Source organism: Apodemus sylvaticus, chromosome 15 (genome assembly GCF_947179515.1).
Source record: "Apodemus sylvaticus chromosome 15, mApoSyl1.1, whole genome shotgun sequence".
Lineage (NCBI taxonomy): Eukaryota > Metazoa > Chordata > Mammalia > Rodentia > Muridae > Apodemus > Apodemus sylvaticus.
In genome coordinates, this window is record NC_067486.1 from 54,653,375 (window position 1) to 54,673,958 (window position 20,584).

General features: G+C 38.2%; 1 protein-coding gene across 1 annotated transcript; it reads left to right on the top strand.

The window, feature by feature from the left end:
- Positions 1-306: 306 nt before the first annotated feature.
- Positions 307-20,312, top strand: LOC127665636 (nectin-1-like). Its single transcript, XM_052158132.1, has 5 exons — positions 307-334; positions 2,581-2,919; positions 3,556-3,855; positions 18,454-18,565; positions 20,210-20,312. Exons 1-5 carry the CDS (start codon positions 307-309, stop codon positions 20,310-20,312), a joined length of 882 nt encoding a protein of 293 aa, XP_052014092.1.
- The last annotated feature ends 272 nt before the right edge of the window (positions 20,313-20,584 follow it).

Consider the following 20,584-nt stretch of genomic DNA (forward strand, 5'->3'; position numbering starts at 1 on the left):
AGGGGAGAAAAAGGGAAAGGTTTTAGCATTTAAAATGTAAATGAAGATTATATCCAATAAAAAAAAGAAAAATCAACAAAAAATGTAAACTATTTTAAACCACAAAAAAAAAAAAAAAAAAAAGACTCCAGGCACGAGAGCAGATAAGTTAAGTTAATGAATAACTTTAACTTGGAGTGGGGAAATTAGGAAGAAATTGGTCTCTTTTCAAAGTTCAGTTAGAACACAAGATGCTGTGACTGTTAGTGAAGACCTCCAGCAGCTGACTCAATGGACTTTTCACCCCTTTGCATCCTCCATCTCTTCATGTTGCCTCTCTGTGCACAAGAACCAGGTAACTCTATTTCCTTTTGCAGATATTTAGCTGGAAGTCATGGCAAACGAATGCAAACTTGCAGGCCATTTACTATCACACAAGAAGTAAAGAGGGCTGTGTGCTTGCTTCTGAGTGCTAATCATAGTTGTGTATACTCACACAGCTAGCAAATCATGCAGTGCAAGCATGTTTGAAAAAAACGACTATAGAAAGTGGGGGAAGGGTGTGAACGAAGGTGGGCACACAGCTTCTGAGGTGTGCACACCTTGCTGAAACTAGATAGTTTCACGTAAATATGTCTGTTCTACGCAACGACAAAGGTAGCGGACCTGCCAGATACAAAGGTATCTTTTTACAACATGTGTCTGTTTCTTGAAATTATGGCTGTGTTCACATTTAAGTGGCATATGTATGTTTTAAATTTGAGACCCACTTGTCTCAAGACTCTTCATGTTCATTAAGATGTTTCTGTTACATAAATAATCTGCTTTAGGGATTTGTCTATCATTGCAAGCTGACCTCATTTAAGAATTTATGTAATATTATCCTATTATTTTCTGCTCATACTGAGTGACAGAATAAAGAGCTTAATAAACCGTGAGTTTTCTTCATGTCAAGGTGATGAACTTTAAGAATTGGGGTTAATGATCTACAGAGGTGGCTCAGTGGTTAAGAGTCAACAGCAAATAACACTCTCTTGGAGGACTCCGGTTTTGGTGGAGGCACCCACATCACGAGGCTCACAAGTGCCTGACAATCAAGGTCCCGGGGGATCCACAGACCCCTTATTTTCTGTTGATACCTGCACTCAAGGGCGCATATCCCCACAGCAAGCACGACTGAAAACGAGAATATAATCTTTAAAAATATATTTGAGGAGAGGAAGCAAAAAACGTGGTCAAGTCAGAATAAAGGCTGACAGTCACTATTGCTGATGCTAAGAAATGCTTTCTGACAAGAGCCTAGCATAGCTGTCTCCTGAGATGCTCTGCCAGAGCCTGACAAAGATAGATTCAGATGCTCGGAGCCAACCATCGGACTGAGCCCCCGGGACCCTAATGGAGGAGTTAGGGAAGGACCGAAGGAGCTGACCGGATTTGTAAGCCCATAGGAAGAACAACAGTATTAACTCACCGTACCCCTCAGAGCTCCCAGGGACTAAACTACCAACCAAAGAGTACACATGGAGGAACCTATGACTCCAGTCACAAATGTAGCAGAGGATAACCTTATCTGGCAACAATGGGAGGGAGGTCCTGTAGAGGCTTGATGCCCCAGCATAGGGAAATGCTAGGACAGTGAGACAGGAGTGGGGTGGTAGGTGGGGCAACCTCATAGAAGTAGGGAGAAGGGGATAGGAGGTTTGTAGAGGGGAAAGCAGGAAGGGGGATAACATTTGAAATGTAAATAAATAAATAACCAATTTAAAAGGAGAGAAAAAGATGAGCTGAGGTTTAATGATAAAGCTTTTTATTAGCACGAGGTGCTGGGTTCAACCCCTAGCACCAGTAAAGAATAAGTTAGTATATAAATGAGAAAGATCTCTGTCATGGTATAGCTCAGACTATAAAGAAAAAGGAAAAATGGGAACGAATGTTAATGAGGGGCTTTTCAGTATAGAGACAGTTCTGGAACCAGTGATAAACAGACTGATTGATTCATTCATTCTTTCTTTCTTTCCTTCCTTCCTTCCTTCCATCCTACTCCTTCTCTTCTTCTTCCTCCTCCTTCTCCTCTTATTTGTTGCTAATTTGGGTTTTCTTGTGTATTTAATCCTTCCCTGAAGGCAAAGAACAAACTACTTATGAAAACTAACATGTTTGTAGTGGTCTTAACTGTCAGATGGCCTTGTGTTTTCATTTGATTCAACACTGTGAGTCAGGTAGTGTTAGTTAAGGCAGTTATAGAGATGAAAATTCTGGGTTGCAGGAAAGTAATATATTGCAAGAAGACCACAGTCCTTCAGCTCAGACCATGTGAAGCACTAGCACAGAACTTTCTGGTGAACACAGGGTGTTTCTAACAAATGTAGCTCATGTGTTAAAGAGGTTACTCATGATTTTGTGCAGCTTAGATTCACAGACAGTTTTGGAAGACTATTTGATACAAACTTTCTTGTAATCATACATCCTCAGTCTAGAGTGTGTCCTTTCCTATTGTGTAGAAGAGGCAAATGAGGTGATCATAAGGCAAAAAGAAGATCTGTTAGGACCTCTGTGGTTGTCGGCATCTATATTTTCCTTAATGTTCAACCTCATTTTCAGAGTCTTTACAGAGAATAAAGCACAAGAATTATGAAACAGCTGTCCTGGGAAGAAACGTGACCATCTTCTGCAACTTGACAAGTCTGGAAGATGTTTTGCAAATCACCTGGCAGAAAATTCAAGGCTCTTTGCCTCACAATATTGGCACTTACAGCCATAAATATGGAGAAAAGATTCTCTCACCATATGTAAACAGACTGCAGTGCAAGATCCTGGAACCCAGCGCCTCCTTCATGACTATCCGAGGAGTGACATTTGAAGATGAAGCCTGCTACAAGTGTCTGTTTAATACTTTTCCACAAGGCAGTCAAGGAGGACAAACCTGCCTTAACATTTTAAGTATATAACTTCTTCCTGATGGGTCCCATTATGGGGGTACACATCATGGAGTTTTACCTTTTAAGGATGTTGTCCAGAGAAAGAAAGTTATATATAATGAACATCTGATGATGATTAATCCAAGTTATTAGATTAACTAATAACTTGGTGCTCTCAGGCAGCACGGTCTCCTCCTCAAATCATCTCTTTATGCTATGCTGCACTGGCTTCCATTAAGTGGAGAAAACCCAGAAGGGTATCAGAGTGCTGTCACTGAATGGAGAAGAAGATGTGAGAAAAGATAGAGACCCCAGAAAGAACAGAAGGTGAAAACTAATGGAATTAGTATTCTCTAGTCCTCAAATAAGCAAAACCACAGTACTAGTAAGAACACAAGTTCTGTATTAGGCTGCTATAAATGTAAAGTGCTGGGATGTATATAATATAATTTATAGATGTGTGGAGCTTGAGACATCAGTCAGTGGACAGAGAAGAAGATATTGGCAGTTTGTGACATCTGTCAGGAGGTATCAGATAAGGATGTGTTTTCACATTTGTGTGTCATATAGAAATGGGGGGAAATGCTACCCTCTCACAGCAGAGAGTTTGGTAGAGACTTGCTTTTGTAGTAATTTTGTTTCTCTCTCTTTGCCCCAGCTGTATCGGAGCTAGTAACTGAACTCCAGTCTGCTCCTGGCTCTGAAGATCTTCATATCCTTCGTTGTTCAGCTGTGGGAAAGCCTGCCCCTGTAATCTCCATCTACCCTTCACAAGTCGCATTAAACCCACCACAAGAGTACTGTGCTGCAAACCCCAATGCCACAGAGACTGTTACGAAAATCTACAACATCTCTTTGAAAACTGTGAGGGCCCTGGGTCTCCAGAACTTGGTTGTGTCCATGGCTCACCCCGTAAGATATGAAGAGAAGATAGTTCCTCTGCCAGTCAATCAAGGTGGTAAGTAAAAGTGACAGTGAAGTTGAAGGGGGCAGCTGGTGCTGGAAAAACAGCTTAGTCTGTGAAACGCTTACCATGAAAGCACAGATGCCCACATGAAAAGCCAGATGTGGTGTGTGCTTGTAACTGCTATGCTGGGCAGGCAAGCCAATGGGAATCTTAGGGACTCACTGGCCAGACAGACAGCCTAGAATAATCAGGGACCCTCTGTTCTCGTGAAATTCTCTAAGATAAACAAAATAGTTTTAACGAAGCCACAAGTTGGACAGTTTTTCTGTTTTATCTCTGGCTTTCATAGCATATACATGTACGCACAGATACATGGACGCACTTACACATACATAGACCCACACACAAATACATACACATGAAAGAAAGAGGAGAGATATTTATCTTTAAAATACCAGTATGAAGAGTATTCATCCTAGTCAGCTAGTTTTGAAGAAGTCAATCAGTATAAAGTACACACACAATTAAGGAATCAAACAGTGGAGCCAGACACAGTAGGACACACATCCCTGCCCTTGGGAGGTAGAAGCCCAAGGATCTATATGAGTTCAAGGCCAGCCAGGTCTACATAGTGGGTACCAAGACAACTAGTGCTGGAGAGAGAGATGCTATTTAAAAAAAAAGAAAAACAAATCAAAGAATGCGGACACTCTCCACATTAACCCTGCACGCTGTACAGGGTTTGTTAAATATACTATTTGCCTTATTGCGTTTGTCTGTTTGCTTGCTTGCTTTTTGGTTCTTTCATTCATAGTTTTGGCTTTTGTTTTTTCTTTATTTGAGGCAATGATAGCCTGTCATTTTTCTCTCACAGCTGTTTAAAAAACTTTTTTTATAACGTTTTATTTAATCTTTGGTAGTTTTGTTCTTTTCATCAATTTGGTGACAGCCATAGGCTTTTCCTCACTTCAAATTTTTATTTTTAATTAATTAATTAAGTCTCTCATATATTACATCTCTACCACTTTCTCCCTCCCTCAAATCCACTCCTCCTCCATTTTTCTTCAGACAATAGCAGGCTTCCCAGGAATAACAATCAGACATGGCACAGAGTATAATAAGACTAGACACAATCATTCATATCAAGGCTGGATGAGGAAAAGGGTTCCAAAACCAGGCAACAGAGTCAGGGGCAGCCCTGAGTCCCACAGAACACCAGGTTGCACAACCATAGCATGCATGCAGAGGACCTAGTGCAGACTCATGCAGGCCCCCAGGTTGTGAGCTCCTATAAGCCTGGGTAGTTAATTCTGTGACCCAGGTTCTTCTGGTGTTCTTGATCCCTCTGGATCCTCCCAGCCTTCCTCCTTTATTCCAAGAGATCCCCAGAGCCTTGCCCAGTGTTCCCTGTGGCTGTCTGCATCTGCTTCCATCTGCTGCCATCAGTTGCTGGATGAAACCTCTCTGCTGACGATCATGCTAGGCAGTGCTTTGTACGGATAGGTGAGTACCACTAGGAACAATGGCCTTGTCTAAATCAGCCTATCTTATGACATTTGAAAACAAAGGGATTTTTGGGGGTTTTCCTTCCTCCCATTTTCCCCATGCCCTTTTCCCATCCGGTGCCTCCTGCATCAGAGCTCCTCACTCTTGATTTTTCTCTTCTTTCAGGGCTCCCGTGTCCGTGTGCCCACACCCTGGTCCCACCTTATCACCTAGTAAGATTACTCTCTCTCATTCTCTTTTCCAGATTTTTAAAAAGACTTTAACCACAATTAGGCCTGTACACACACACACACACACACACACACACACACACCACTGTCTAGAATGAGGCAGAACATAAGGGTTTTGTCATCTGAGTTTGTTTTTACCTTGCTTAATGTTCATGTTTTTCATGAACATTCTAATTTTCATGAAATTCTAAAATTTCCATGATTTTACATTTTATTTGCAACTGAATAATATCACATTTTATATATATATATATATATATACACACATATATATATATATATACACACATATATATATATAATGTTTTTATTAGTCATTCATCTGAGGATGGACATCTTGGCTGTGACTATCGCCACAATAAGCATGGACTTGCAAGCACCTCTATGGTAGAATCTGAAGTCCTTGGGGTACATAGGAGTACACAGCTGGATATTTGGTAATTCTCCTTTTAATTTCTTGTGGAGCCTCAAAACCAATTTCCAAAGTACTTGTAGCTTCGCTAGCAGTGAGTAAGCATTCCACTTTGCCCCACATCTTCTTGAACATTGATTATTAGATTCCTTATTTTCATTTGGGAAGGGGAGGCAGGTTGAGACTGTGTCTCACTATTTAGCTCTAGCTGTCCTGGAAATCCCTGTGTACATCAAGCTGGTCTTGAACATCTGCCTGCCTGTGTCTCTGAAATGCTTGGATTAAAGGCATGGACCATTAGACCTGGCTAGTCAGATCTTTTTCTTAATAGTCCTCCGACTGGGTCAAAGTGTGTCTTTAAGTAGTTATAATTTGCACTTCCCTGAAGACTGCGGCCATTGAGTACTTTTAAAAATACTTACTGCAGGGCTTGAAAGATGGTTCAGTGACTAAGGGCACTGTCTGCTCTTCCAGAGGATGGGATCAGACTAACAATAGCTACTTAGCAGCTAAGAACTCTCAGTAATTCCAATTCTGGAAGTTCTGATATCATCGTTTAGTCTCTGTGGGTACCACAAACACACACACAAGGTATACAAAGAAATATTCAGGCAAAACACTAATTCATATGAAATGATCATAAATCAAATGTCAAAGAAAACTAACACATATGTATGTACATATATGTATGCCTATATATATGTATACACACATATACACACAATTGGACATTGTTTTTTGTTTGTTTTTGTTAGTCCATTTTTTGAGTGGCAGCTTCAGTGTTTGTTTTGCAGTTCTTTTGTAAATTCTGGGTGTTAGTTCCTGTCTTGAATGAAATGTGGCTGTGGATCATTTGCTCTGATGGGTTCTGTTACTCTGAAATAACCTATTTCATGCAGTTCTACCTATCTGTTCTTGGGAGTAGTTGGTGTACTCCTGGAGTTCTGTTCAGAAAGTTCTTGTCTACATCAAGTTCTTAGCTTTCCACCCTTGTGGCTTGTATGATTTTTCTTCTCATATTTTTTCATTTGTAAATAACAAAGAGTATAATAGGTGATTTAATGTTCTAATAAACCTCAGAAACCCAATGCTGGGGGCATGTAGCACAGAGCTAGTCAGTAATTGGAAGCTTTGCATGGTAGGATGCACCATGTGAACAAAAGGGAGCTGAAAATCCCCAGTGCTAGCAACACTGTCGCCATGACTCCTTCCGGTTATAATGACCTTAAGTTACTCACAAGGGACTGCCCATTGACCTAAGCATGTCTTGGAGGTTGTATCTTTTAATATTGTTGCATTAATTTTCCTCTTTGTTAAGGTACCAAACAAAGAAACAGATTATTTGATTTCATCATGGCATCTCTCTCTCTCTCTCTCTCTCTCTCTCTCTCTCTCTCTCTCTCTCTCTCTCTCTCTGTGTGTGTGTGTGTGTGTGTGTGTGTAAATATACTTTGCTTTACTGTGTCTCTCCTTTTTACTGCCCTGTTCCCTGTTGTCTTTTTATCATGAGCCATAATGGGACAAGCTAATAACTAGCAGGTGATCATCATGAAATGGCCTTCTTCGTATTATTATATAATCTGCGACAGATGCACCCTTATTAAACAATGCCTTAAGGGATTTATTTTAGGAAAGATTCCTGCTATTAATATGCTTTCCCTGTTATTATTAAACATATATAGCAATCACTAAGTAGTAGCATACCCCTTTGGAGCAGATCTCTGCAGATCCATGAAGATGTACTGTCTTGTACTGATGCTGTATAGACATATAGATGACTTAAGTCTTAATGATGATCCTCTAAGAATTCTTAAAATTATATTTGTGATTATTAAGCTTTTTTAATAGTGGGACTGCTATTAGTCCTTTTCTGATAGTCAAAACTGCAAAGAGAACTCTGCCAGTCACCCAAGCGTCATCAGTTAATTATTCTTAGATGGTAACCAGACTTTCTCCTACTCAGAGCACATTCTAAGAAATTGTAAAACAATTCACCAACGGTCATAAAATGTGAACTAACGATTTACTATAGGTGTTAGGAGAGAAGATAAAATATTTACTGGGCTCATCTATACAAAATTTCACTAATAACTTAGTTATGGTTTTTCAACCTTCAGTGAACCTGTAGAGCTACAACATGTAAAGGATGTTTAGCCAGACAATTCTTCCTAATGGATATGCATGTAAACATTCTTTGTTGTAAACTTCTATTTCAATTTATGATTTGATTTTTTGAACTTGTGATGAATTTTGTAACATGTGATTATGTATTCTGAAAGATGTGTAAGTACTGAAGACAAAGGAGAGAGAAAAGAAGTTTTTGCCTTTCCTCACTTTTTTCATTATAAAAGCAACATGTGCTTATTGTAGAAAAGAGAGAAATAACGAAATTTATAAAACTGAATAAATTAAATAACCCATAAATGCAATGTATGTACCGTTAGCAATCTAAGCATGTTTATATACTCTGTATTTGGTTTTTTCTTTTTCATTTTTTAATTAGGTATATTCTTTATTTACATTTTAAATATTGTCACCTTTCCTTGTTCCTACCTCCCCCGAAAATCCCATAAGTAATCAACCCTCTCCTGCTTCCCTGCCCTGGTATTCTTCTACTCTATGGCATCAAGTTTTTCCAGGACCAAGGGCCTCTCCTGCCTTTGGTGTCTAACAAGACCATCCTCTGCTGCCAATGTGTCTGGAGCCATGGGTAACTCCATGTGTACTCTTTGGTTGATGGTTTTGTCCCTGGGAGCTCTGGGAGTACTGGGTGATGTTGTTGTTCCTGTGGGGCTACAAAACCCTTCAGCTCCTTGGGTCCTTTCTCTAGCTCCCCCACTGGGGACCCTGTGCTCAGTTCAATGGCTGGCTGAGAGTGTCCCCCTCTGTATTTGTCATGCACTAGGAGAGCCTCCCAGGTGATAGCTATATCTTACTCCTGTCAGCCAGCACTGGTGGGCATCTACAATATTGTCTGGGTTTTGTAACTGTATATAGAATGCATTCCTGGGTGGGGTAGTCTCTGGATGGTCTTTCCCTCAGATTCTGCTCAACCTTTTGTCTTTGTATCTCCTTCTGTGTGTATTTGTTCCCCTTTCTACAAAGGACCCAAGGATCCATACTTTGTTCTCCCTCCTTCGTGGGCATCATTTGATATGTGAATTGTGTCTTGGGTATTTCAAGCTTCGAATAGCCTTTCCTCACTTAGAGTAGAATTTTTTTCCCTTTCCCCACTTAGAAAAAATTTTCCCTTTTCCACTTTTGCTTTTCCCCTTAGGTAGCTTTCATAGGAAACTTTTTACAACTTAGTAATAAAATGGAGGCATGGATACAAAAAATGTGATATATATACACAATGGAATACTATTCAGCCATTAGAAATGATGAGTTCATGAAATTCTTAGACAAATGGATGGAGCTGGAGAACATCATCCTAAGTGAGGTAACCCAGTCTCAAAAGAACACTCATGGCAGAGAAGCATCTTAAAAAATGCTCAATTTCATTAGTCATTAGGGAAATGCAAATCAAAACAACCCTGAGATTTCACCTTACACCAGTCAGAATGGCTAAGATTAAAAATTCAGGAGACAGCAGGTGTTGGAGAGGGTGTGGAGAAAGAGGAACACTCCTCCACTGCTGGTGGGGTTGCAAATTGGTACAACCACTCTGGAAATCAGTCTGGCGGTTCCTCCGAAAACTGGGCACCTCACTGCCAGAAGATCCTGCTATACCACTCCTGGGCATATACCCAGAGGATTCCCCACCATGTAATAAGGATACATGCTCTACTATGTTCATAGCAGCCCTATTTATAATTGCCAGATGCTGGAAAGAACCCAGGTATCCCTCAACAGAAGAGTGGATGCAAAAAATGTGGTATATCTACACAATGGAGTACTATTCAGCCATTAGAAACAATGAATTCATGAAATTCTTAGGCAAATGGATGGAGCTAGAGAACATCATAATAAGTGAGGTAACACTGACTCAAAAGGTGAATCATGGTATGCACTCACTAATAAGTGGATATTAACCTAGAAAACTGGAATACCCAAAACATAATCCACACATCAAATGAGGTACAAGAAGAAAGGAAGAGTGGTCCCTTGTTCTGGAAAGACTCAGTGAAGCAGTATTTGGCAAAAGCAGAATGGGGAAGTGGGAAGGGGTGGGTGGGAGGACAGGGGGACAGAAGGGGGCTTATGGGACTTTCGGGGAGTGGGGGACTAGAAAAGGGGAAATCATTGAAATGTAAATAAAAAATATATCGAATAAAAAAAAAAGAACACTCATGGTATGCACTCACTGATAAGCAGATATTAGCCTAGAGGCTTGGAATACCCAAGTCATAATCCACATATCAAATAATGTCCAAGAATAAGGAAGGAGTGGCCCCTGGTTCTGGAAAGGCTCAGTGCAGCAGTGTAGGGCAATACCAGAACAGGGAAGTGGGAAGGGGTAGATGTGGGAACAGGGGGAGCAAAGAGGATTTATGGGACTTTTGGGGAGGGGGCTTCCAGGAAAGGGGAAATCATTTGAAATGTAAATGAAGAATATATCCAATAAAAAAAATGATAACAAAAAAATTCTATAATCCCTTCTCTAAATTCCTTTTTTCTTCCTGGGATTTCAGACTAGCAGGCTGAAAGTTAGAGCCCAGTAGTTCCTGCTGAGATAGAACAAAGGCTATTTAGCTATTTATGGAATCCTTTGTGGTTTGAGGAAGAGGTGCTAAGTGTCAGAAGCTGCAGTTTCTGGCCTCAGAGGATCTTCAGAAGGCAGGTCAGCTACAGTGCCATAGTAATTTAGACGGAGATAAGTAAACTTCTTATACAGCAACCCTAAATATATCATAAGAGAAAGTCTTAGCCTCGGCTGATGCTCTTCCTCCTCCACTGCCTCAAGAAGAACTGAGAAGAAAGAAGAAACCCACGTGGGGGCTGAACCCCCTCCAACAGCATATTTTTTCTTTTTTTTTAAATTTGATATATTTTTTTATTTACATTTCAAATGATTTCCCCTTTTCTAGCCCCCACTCCCCGAAAGTCCCATCAGCCCCCTTCCCTCCTCCTGTTTTCCCACCCAACCCTTCCCACTTCCCTGTTCTGGTTTTGCCCTATACTGCTTCACTGAGTCTTTCCAGAACCAGGGGCCACTCCTCCTTTCTTCTTGTACCTCATTTGATGTGTGGATTATGTTTTGGCTACTCCAGTTTTCTAGGTTAATATCCACTTATTAGTGAGTGCATACCATGATTCATCTTTTGAGTCTGGGTTACCTCACTTAGTATGATGTTCTCCAGCTCCATCCATTTGCCTAAGAATTTCATGAATTCTGTTTCTAATGGCTGAATAGTACTCCATTGTGTAGATATACCACATTTTTTGCATCCACTCTTCTGTTGAGGGATACCTGGGTTCTTTCCAGCTTCTGACAATTATAAATAAGGCTGCTATGAACATAGTATCCTTATTACATGGTGGGGAATCCTCTGGGTATATGCCCAGGAGTGGTATAGCAGGATCTTCTGGCAGTGAGGTGCCCAGTTTTCGGAGGAACCGCCAGACTGATTTCCAGAGTGGTTGTACCAATTTGCAGCCCCACCAGCAGTGGAGGAGTGTTTCTCTTTCTCCACATCCTCGCCAACATCTGCTGTCACCATCAAAAGGGCAAATCGGCAACCAACAAATTGGGAAAAGATCTTCACCAACCCTACATCAGATAGAGGGCTAATATGCAATATATATAAAGAACTCAAGAAGTTAGACCCCAGAAAACCAAATAACCCTATTAAAAATGGGGTACAGAGTTAAACAAAGAATTTTCACCTGAAGAACTTCGGATGGCAGAGAAGCATCTTAAAAAATGCTCAATTTCATTAGTCATTAGGGAAATGCAAATCAAAACAACCCTGAGATTTCACCTTACACCAGTCAGAATGGCTAAGATTAAAAATTCAGGAGACAGCAGATGTTGGCGAGGATGTGGAGAAAGAGGCATATTTTTTTTAAATCCCATTTAGAGCCTCAGGGATTTCCAAATCTTTTTTTTTTTTTTTTCAGGAAAGGCAGGTTAGGACTGAAGCCAGGTGCCTTGTGCCTGCTAGACAGGTGCTCACAACCAAAACTGGGCATAGCTGCAGAGTTTCTTTCCTTCTTCCTTCTCTCTTTTCTCTGCATTCTTCATTTCCTTCCCTCCCCCTTTTCCCTTCCTCTTCCTCCTCCTCTTCCTTCTTCGTCTCCCTCCCCTCCCCCCCTCATTTATTTTAGAATCTTATTTGGTTGCCTAGAGTTTGGCCTTGAACTTACTCTGCTCACTCTACAGTCCAGGTTAGATTTGTTTTCAGTCTTCTTGCTTCACCCTGCCCATTAGCTATAATGACAGGCTGATGCCACTAATACAACCTTTCTAAATGTCTTCAATCTGCAGGTTTGTATTTTTTTTTTATTACTCTTGAAGGAAATAACTATTATCTCTTCAAATAAGGGGCTATGTAGTTTTTAACTCTTTTAACATCATGATTTATTCTGTTTTTTGTTGTATGTCCATGAAATTGCAGACCTAATTGAGATTTTTAAGTTTGTTTTTTAACAACCTTGTTTTCATGTCATTTACACACTGTGCAAATAATTCATTGATAATATGGAAGTCAATTATTTTAATATACTTACAAAGTTCACAGCCATTAGTAAAAATATCATAGAACATCTCTATGTGCCAAGGTCTTTTCCCCCATTGACCATTTGTTTTTATTAAGACAGAAGTCACTATATTTAAGTGTATCATTTGTGGGTTGTTGGGGTTTTTTAGTTACTTTGCAAAAACCTTGGATGACTAATTACAGAACATATCCAACACTTCCTGAAGAATCCACACAACTTTTGCAGTAGCAAAAATTCCCAATGAATGAAGCTAGTGGCTTTCCCAGTGCCTGGCAGTCACAAACTTATTTTCTATGGTGGTGGATTTATTGACTGCGGCTACTTTCTTTAAATGCAACACTACTGTATGTGGCTCTTTGGGAATGCTTGCCTTCACAAAGTAGATTTTCAGTGTCTAGTCATGTGATGATGTTTATCAATAATTCAGTTTTCATGAGTCAAAATTACTCTACAATATAGATGTATTACTTTTCATTTACCAATTCATCTGTTGAAAGATGTTGGAATTATTTATATTTCTGACTGCTGTAAAAATCCTCTTGAGCATTTGTGCACAAGGTTTTAGGTAAACATATCTTTACAGTTTCATATTTTTTACCTCCCTGGTAATAATGAACTGAAAAATGCATTTGTGGATTATATGATAGATAAAATGTCCAGTATTTTCAAAAGCTTCCAGAGGTCATAGTAGTTTAAGTTCCTAACAGCCATGTAAGTCTATTTGGGTTTTGTTTACATAGCTGCCAATATTAGAATTCTGTTTTCAAAACCAATTATAGCCATAAAATTTTTTATGTAATACTCCATATGCTTTCATGATAACTATCAAATCCTTATGTTCCCACCTCAAGAAAGCCAACAAACTGTTTGTCTCATACATATATACATGTATATATGTATATACATTTATATATACACAGATATATCTTATATACATAGGCATACCATACATACATATATATATGATCTCTCTCTATATATTTTTATATGAGTGGAATTGTACATGAAACTTTTATAGTGAATAGTTTTATAATATTATTCTTCAAAGGACATTTACTTTTACTGTGTCTGAGTGTTAGGGTGAAAACTAGGGCATAGTTTTCTCAATCTTGGTGATGAAAAAGAAGGGACTGGATCTCTGGCTCAGTGAGACAATGCTTGTTTGCCATGGGAAAGGTAACAACCTGGGTTTGATCTCTAGCCCTGAAAAAAAAAAGGAAATATATGCTTAAATCTTTGAAAAGCAGGGGGTACTTCTTGCTTCATTCCTGTCTCCTGGATTGTAACTCTGGAGATTTAAACCTAAAGTAGACACCATGTCTCTTTGCCTGGATAATATTTACCTCTAGGATTTATTGTTCAGTGTAACTGCTGACATTTCTGGGTTTCAACTGCTCAGGTTTTTTTTTTTAATTAGATATATTCTTTATTTACATTTCAAATGATTTACCCTTTCCTGGTTCCCCCCTCATAAAAGTCCCATAAGCCCTCTCCCTCCCTCTGTTCCCCAATCAACCCCCTCCAGCTTCCCTGTCCTGGTAATCCCCTACACTGCTGTGCCTTTCCAGGACCAGGGGCCTCTCCTTACTTCTTCTTGGACATCATTTGATATGTGAATTATGTCTTGGATATTCCGAACTTCTGGGTTAATATCCACTTATCAGTGAATGGTTATCAGTGAATATACCATGATTGTTCTTTTATGATTGGGTTACCTCACTTAGGATGATATTTTCCAGTTCCACCCATTTCATGAACTCAGTTTTTAATTGCTGAGTAGTACTTCGTAGTGTAAATACACCACATTTTCTGTATTTATTCCTCCATTGAGGGACATTTGGGTTCTTTCCAGCTTCTGGCTATTATAAATAGGGCTGCTATGAACATAGTGGAGCATGTATCCTTATTACATGCTGGGGAATCCTCTGGGTATAAACCCAAGAGTGGTATAATGGGGTCTTCCAGGAGTATCATGCCCTCAACTGCTCAGTTTTAACTTAATATCTGGTACATTTTTGATGAAATATGTTTCTAAGTGTCATGTTTGACACTTGGGTGATTTCTCTTACTAGATCTAGGGCCAATGGACTCTTCATATGTTAAAAGTTTTTACATAATTTATTCAGATCTTAATATCTGCACAGGGAAGCTCAGATTCAAACTAACAAGGTGACTCTGGAACTCAAAGTATCCCTTATTATTCATTTGTAAAACAACCAATTTTATTATTTTACTATGTTTATTTTATACCAGCCCTTTTATTGTTTTACAATTTTATTTTCATGGTCATTTGTCTACGAGATTTTGTAACCCTAGTCGTCAGTTAATGAGCTTTGAACCTTCATTTCAAGCAGTTGAAGACTCATTTTCGATCTTCATCAGACCCTTAGATCAAGTGGTGAGGATTATGAATTTCTATTAACTTTTTTTCTATTACTTCCTTCAAAAGAGTAGTAGCACTTTTCTTCATAGTCTAAAATCTGGCTTTATTTTCATAATCCCTCATGTTAGGGTAAACAGTTGAACATGATACAAAGGTACAGTTATGGGAAGTGACTTATTCTCATATCTAGCTCTCATAACATCTCAATGGTCTATCTTAATTTTTCCAAATTATTTATACATTAACTCTCTCTTACTCATAGTTAATAAGATAATTTGTTTCTACCAACACTACCATTGTCATTGAGCTAGTTTTACTGTGTTCCAAATCTCACACATCTTGTTCTGTCAGCTTGTTTCTTTTTCTAATTCACCAACACTACAGCACAATAAGGAGCATGGTCCCCATGGGTAACTGAGATAATAGCAGTGGAAGTCACCCATTAGGAGTTTTGTCAATGACTGTTTACAGGGTTTGACTGAATCATGATATTGGTGATAATTAATAATTATTACCCTGTATTATGGGTAATCTACTAAGATTAAACCTAGTATAAAAATAAAATAACATTAAAACATATCAGGAATATCCTAATATGACAAAAATCACCAATGGTGAAACTTTTATGAATTAAAGGGTTTTTCTGGTTTTTCAACTGTCAACAGTCTACTAACACAGTCAACTAACACAGTTAGTCAACTAACACAGTCTTCTCTCCGATTCTCAGCTCTATACTTCCTAAACTGGAAGAGAATTTGTACTTTCCTTCTAGTTACCTTTCAACATGTTATTTTGACAGCAATTGGCACTCACTATTCTTTATTGTCAAGAAGCAATGCCATTCCACAGTCTGGAGAGCTGTTAACTATCTTCCCATGTGCATTACTACATTGATATATGAACAAATTATTTGGAACTATAAATACCTGTATGAAATAAAGCATGCTTGGATTGTCAGTGGCCACCAAAGCACTCAGCTGCAGGGTTTCATTAACTCTGTGCTGTCTGCAGGCCATCAGCTTTTCCTTTGAGCTTTGTAGTCTTGTGTACCTTGATATTGATTTCTGGACATTTTTCAAATTATGAGATGTATTTCAGGTTTCAGAATGCTAAGGAAAACAGGCACCCATTCCAGTAAAATATTTCCCTTCTTAAAACCTTCACGTTTATAAATCAAAGGTTGCCAGTTGTGTTATAGGGGTTCACCTCCTCTGCTTTTTTCTTGCAAATATCCTATAATCTGAAAGACATGGGTGTGAAGAGCTTGGAGTCTTCAGGCTTGGTGAACTTCAGATGCCAAGCTATGGGAACAGACCTGGGACAAAACTCAGTTTTAAGTATGAACATAAGACGTATAAGGAGCTTCACTATCAGAATCTACAATAAAGGGATCCAAATTATTCTCTAAGGGAGAATAAGGCTTAAATGATTAAGTATACTATAAAACTCATTGCACAATGCTTGAGATAAATATAACAGTACTCTCTGAATTCTATAATAATATCAAGTAAAATAGTTCTTTTCTACAAACTATAAATTGATAAGACAAGCAAGCTACTGAAAATCAAAAAAAGGATAAGGAAGTTCTGCCCATTTCTCCTTCCTGGTAGAAATTGAAAGAGCTTTCACACCCTCATTTGGTGAAACAAAGCGCAGTAAATCTCTGGCTATCACTCATGTTCCTACTCCTGAATATTGACAGTTCCCATGAAGTTATACTATAATGAGAATGAAGTGAGAGACTGAAATGATATGGGTTGGTTAATGAGATCTGTTCTACTCTATTCCAATATTAGGATAGGGTAGTTGACAGCTGGATTGTATAAACTAGTGAGAAATTTGTAATTTTCCCTTAATTTGGTCACATTAGCCTAGGAACCAAGGAGAATCACTAAGCATCAGTAAATTCTGAATGTATTCTCATTTCATGAAGAATTTCCTCATTAAAAGAATGTCCACAATTTAATGTAAAAGTACATTAAACAATCTGGGTTAGGTTTTTTACTTCATCTTAATATCCATGATTTTTTTCTTTTCTTCATATTATCTGGTTAAGTGTAAAAAATTTTTCTTCAAGTTCTTTGGTAGTACTTTCCCTCTTCTTGAGAAGCAAGCTTTTAATTTAAAATTTGTTTTTAGAACTTGTTCATTTTTATTAGTTAAGATACGTCTTTGGAAATCTCACACACTTAACAATGAATGCCGATCCCTCTCATATCCTGTCTCATGCCCCTCCCCCACTCCCATTATTCCACCCCACACCTCTTCTTTCCATGGCTTATTTTCCCAGGTTCATGACTTTTGGCCTTGTGACCCACTTATTTTAACCAGGGCCATCAGTGGCAATATCCACTGGGGACTGGTTGTCACCAGGGGACTGGATATACAACTGCAGGCAAGGTTTCCTACTTTCCCTGAATGTATAAGGAAAAAAACAGTTCAGCAGGAGTAGGAGGGGAGCATGGAGTCCCTCTTCCACCAGGCATGGAGGTTGGTGGGCTAAAATTACTTGTCTTTTCAAAGGATTTTCTTCATTATCTATTTTAAGAAAGTTTTTTCTTTTCAGTTATATCTGGGAATAACAGTGTGAAAGTCTTCTATCTTTCCTCTCACTAATTGTCTTTATTAGTGTCCTGCACCCTAGGAGCTCATTCTTCTGTTTATGTTACATGGTTTTTAAGTTTGTTTCCTCAAACTGAAGTTCATGTCAATATTTTTTGCTACTATTCATTTAATCATTTTATATTAATGTTCCTTTTAAAGATTCTCAAGAAATATTAGAGATAAGTATTTATATTATGTTTGTTTATTGAAAATAAAGTTGGCCAGATCCTTTTTTTTGGTCAATTTTCCCAACTTATAAAGTTGGATTATATGAATTAGAGGCCACAAGTATCTTCTATAAATCTAGTCTTTGTTTTATTATGGTTGATTTTAATTATTTATTAAAATGCAAATGCCAATAATAAGCAATTTATCAATTCAGAAAAAACATTATGCCTTGCTTATTTTTATGTTAAATATTAGGGATGTGAATTTCTCATTCTGGGGGAGATTCCATATGTAGCTTCTGCTTTGTTGGAATTACCTTCAGAAAAGAGTTCATATTTCTGTGTAAAATTCTTCATGTTCAATCTCCACCACCTATCTAAAATGGCTATGCTGTGCCTTACTGAAAAAGAATAGTAAAAACTAGATAAAATCACATTGAACAGTTAAAGGTAAAGCCATAGTGCTTTACTGAAAAGCGTACACATTCCTAATTATCAAGAGAAGTAGCAACGGCCATGTAGGATCTTACTTTTTATTCCATGGTAATGACAAAGTCTATTATAGAGTAAATCTGAATGTTAATCAAGGTGCAGCAAGACAAGAAAGCTTTACAAATTTAGGGCCCCAAAATAGCATTACAGTGGAACCAGAGAAATAATGTGTTCTGGTTTGTGGTTTTTCAGGTACCATGAATCCTTCTGCAAACTGGATGATAACTGCAACTGCATTCATCATTTTGTTTTTTGTTTCATGCATCATCAGTGCGGTTCTCTTTATTTGTTTCCAAAAGAAACGGTAAGATATAGGATATCTTTTATGCATTTGTATGTTTTGCCTTTTTGTGTGTGTATACATGTGTGTGCATGTGTGTGTGTGCATGTGTGTGTGTGTGTGTGTGTGTGTGCCACATGTGGGTCTGGTGTGTGTGGAGACCAGAAAAGGGTGTTAAAACTCCAGTTACAGGCAGGTATGAAAACTCCAGATGGGTGTTAGAAACTGAACCTGGGTCCTGTGGATTCAACAAGAACTCAAAAGAAGCACAAGCACCTAATTCTCTAAACTGCTAAGCCGTTTCTTCAGTCCAAGTTTAACACTCATTATTGAGACAGATTTCCACAGGAGATTCAATAGGGTCAGAGCAACAGGTGTAGAGAATACTCCAGTGCCACAACCACGAAACAAAAGGTCTTAAATTAGAAGGCTGAGGTAGGTACAGATGAGGCATAAGGTGAAATGGTGAGCTTACTTTATAGGATTACTAGAATAAAATACTCAGCCATGTTTCTAGCTCCTCTTGTGGGCATCAAGAAGAGATGGGAGGTAAATGTAAATAAAAAATAAATACTAGGCAGTGACCACAGAAACTAAAGACATACTCGTTACCTTGAGATTTGTTCTACTGTCATATATTTAAAATTAAAAAGATACTGTGATATTTTTGTGCTGCACCATCTCAAGCAATAGAAGCATATAAATCAAATAAGCATGAGAATCTCATGTATAAATAATCCAGATATCTCTCTCAATGGGATATGGACGAGATGCCATAGAAGGCAAGAATGAAGAAGCATTTGAACTGAATGCTACCCTTGTCGGGATGACAGATGATACCTTTCTGTAAGGAGGAGTAGAGAAGAGGACAGAGCAGGATCAAGGTTATGTTTAGAACAGGAAGATTTCCTGAGTGACAGCTGTGGAGAAAAAAAGAAAAACTTATCTTGCTCATGGTAAGGGTTTTAGCATTAAAGAATCTTGTGCAAATATGTGCAAAAGTAGAGAAGAACAACATTTGCAGAGAGGATTAAGAGTTCTATTCATTCTTCTTGTACCTCATTTGATGTGTGGATTATGTTTTGGGTATTCCAGTTTTCCAGGGTAATATCCACTTATTAGTGAGTGCATAGGTCCCTAGTTCTGGAAAGACTCAGTGTAGCAGTATAAGACAAAACCAGAACAGGGAAGTGGGAAGAGATGGGTGGGAGAACAGAGGGAGGGAAGGGGGCTTATGTGACTTTCGGGAAGTGGGGGACCAGAAAGGGGGAAATCATTTGAAATGTAAATAAAAAATATATCGAATAAAATTTAAAAAAAAAATAAAAAAAAGAGTTCTATTCGAACAGTGCAATTTTTAAATGCCTATGTCATATCCTAGGGAGTATGCTAATTAAATATCTACATGTATGAATCTAGAGTTTGTGGAGCAGAGGAAAAGTTTTGCAATATAGAGGATATGGCCTCCATGGAGATACATCATAAACTATTGCTCTCATGATGCTAAATTTAAAACATTAGGCAATCTAATATATTGGTAAAGTGTTCAAAAGGATTTGTATATGAACGTCTTCAATTTTAATTGATATCCTGCTTTTACAATGTGCTGCCATGATGTATGTTTAGTTAGTATTCAGTTTATTTCTGTAACTGTCGTGGTATCTCTAGGTCAGAGAACATGCCTGAACCATCATCAACACAAACGTCTAATACAGTATCAACACCATCAACAGAGAATGAGAACTTAATAAACTACAACAGACAGGTATAATTGGAAGTATATATATTTTTATGTCACTAGATATTCTTTATGATTTATCATTTCAAATTAAATCATTCATTGGCTAGCAGCAATTATTTTAGAAATAAGCTGAGACAAATATTTGTTTTACTATATAATCCTCTATCAGGAAACAGTAAATTCAAGTGAGATTTTATCAATATTATTGTCTTTAAGTTGTAAAATTCAAATTAGAATTATTTGAACTGATACACAAAAATTATACATGTTCATGAAGTACCAAATATTTTGATGGCATTTAA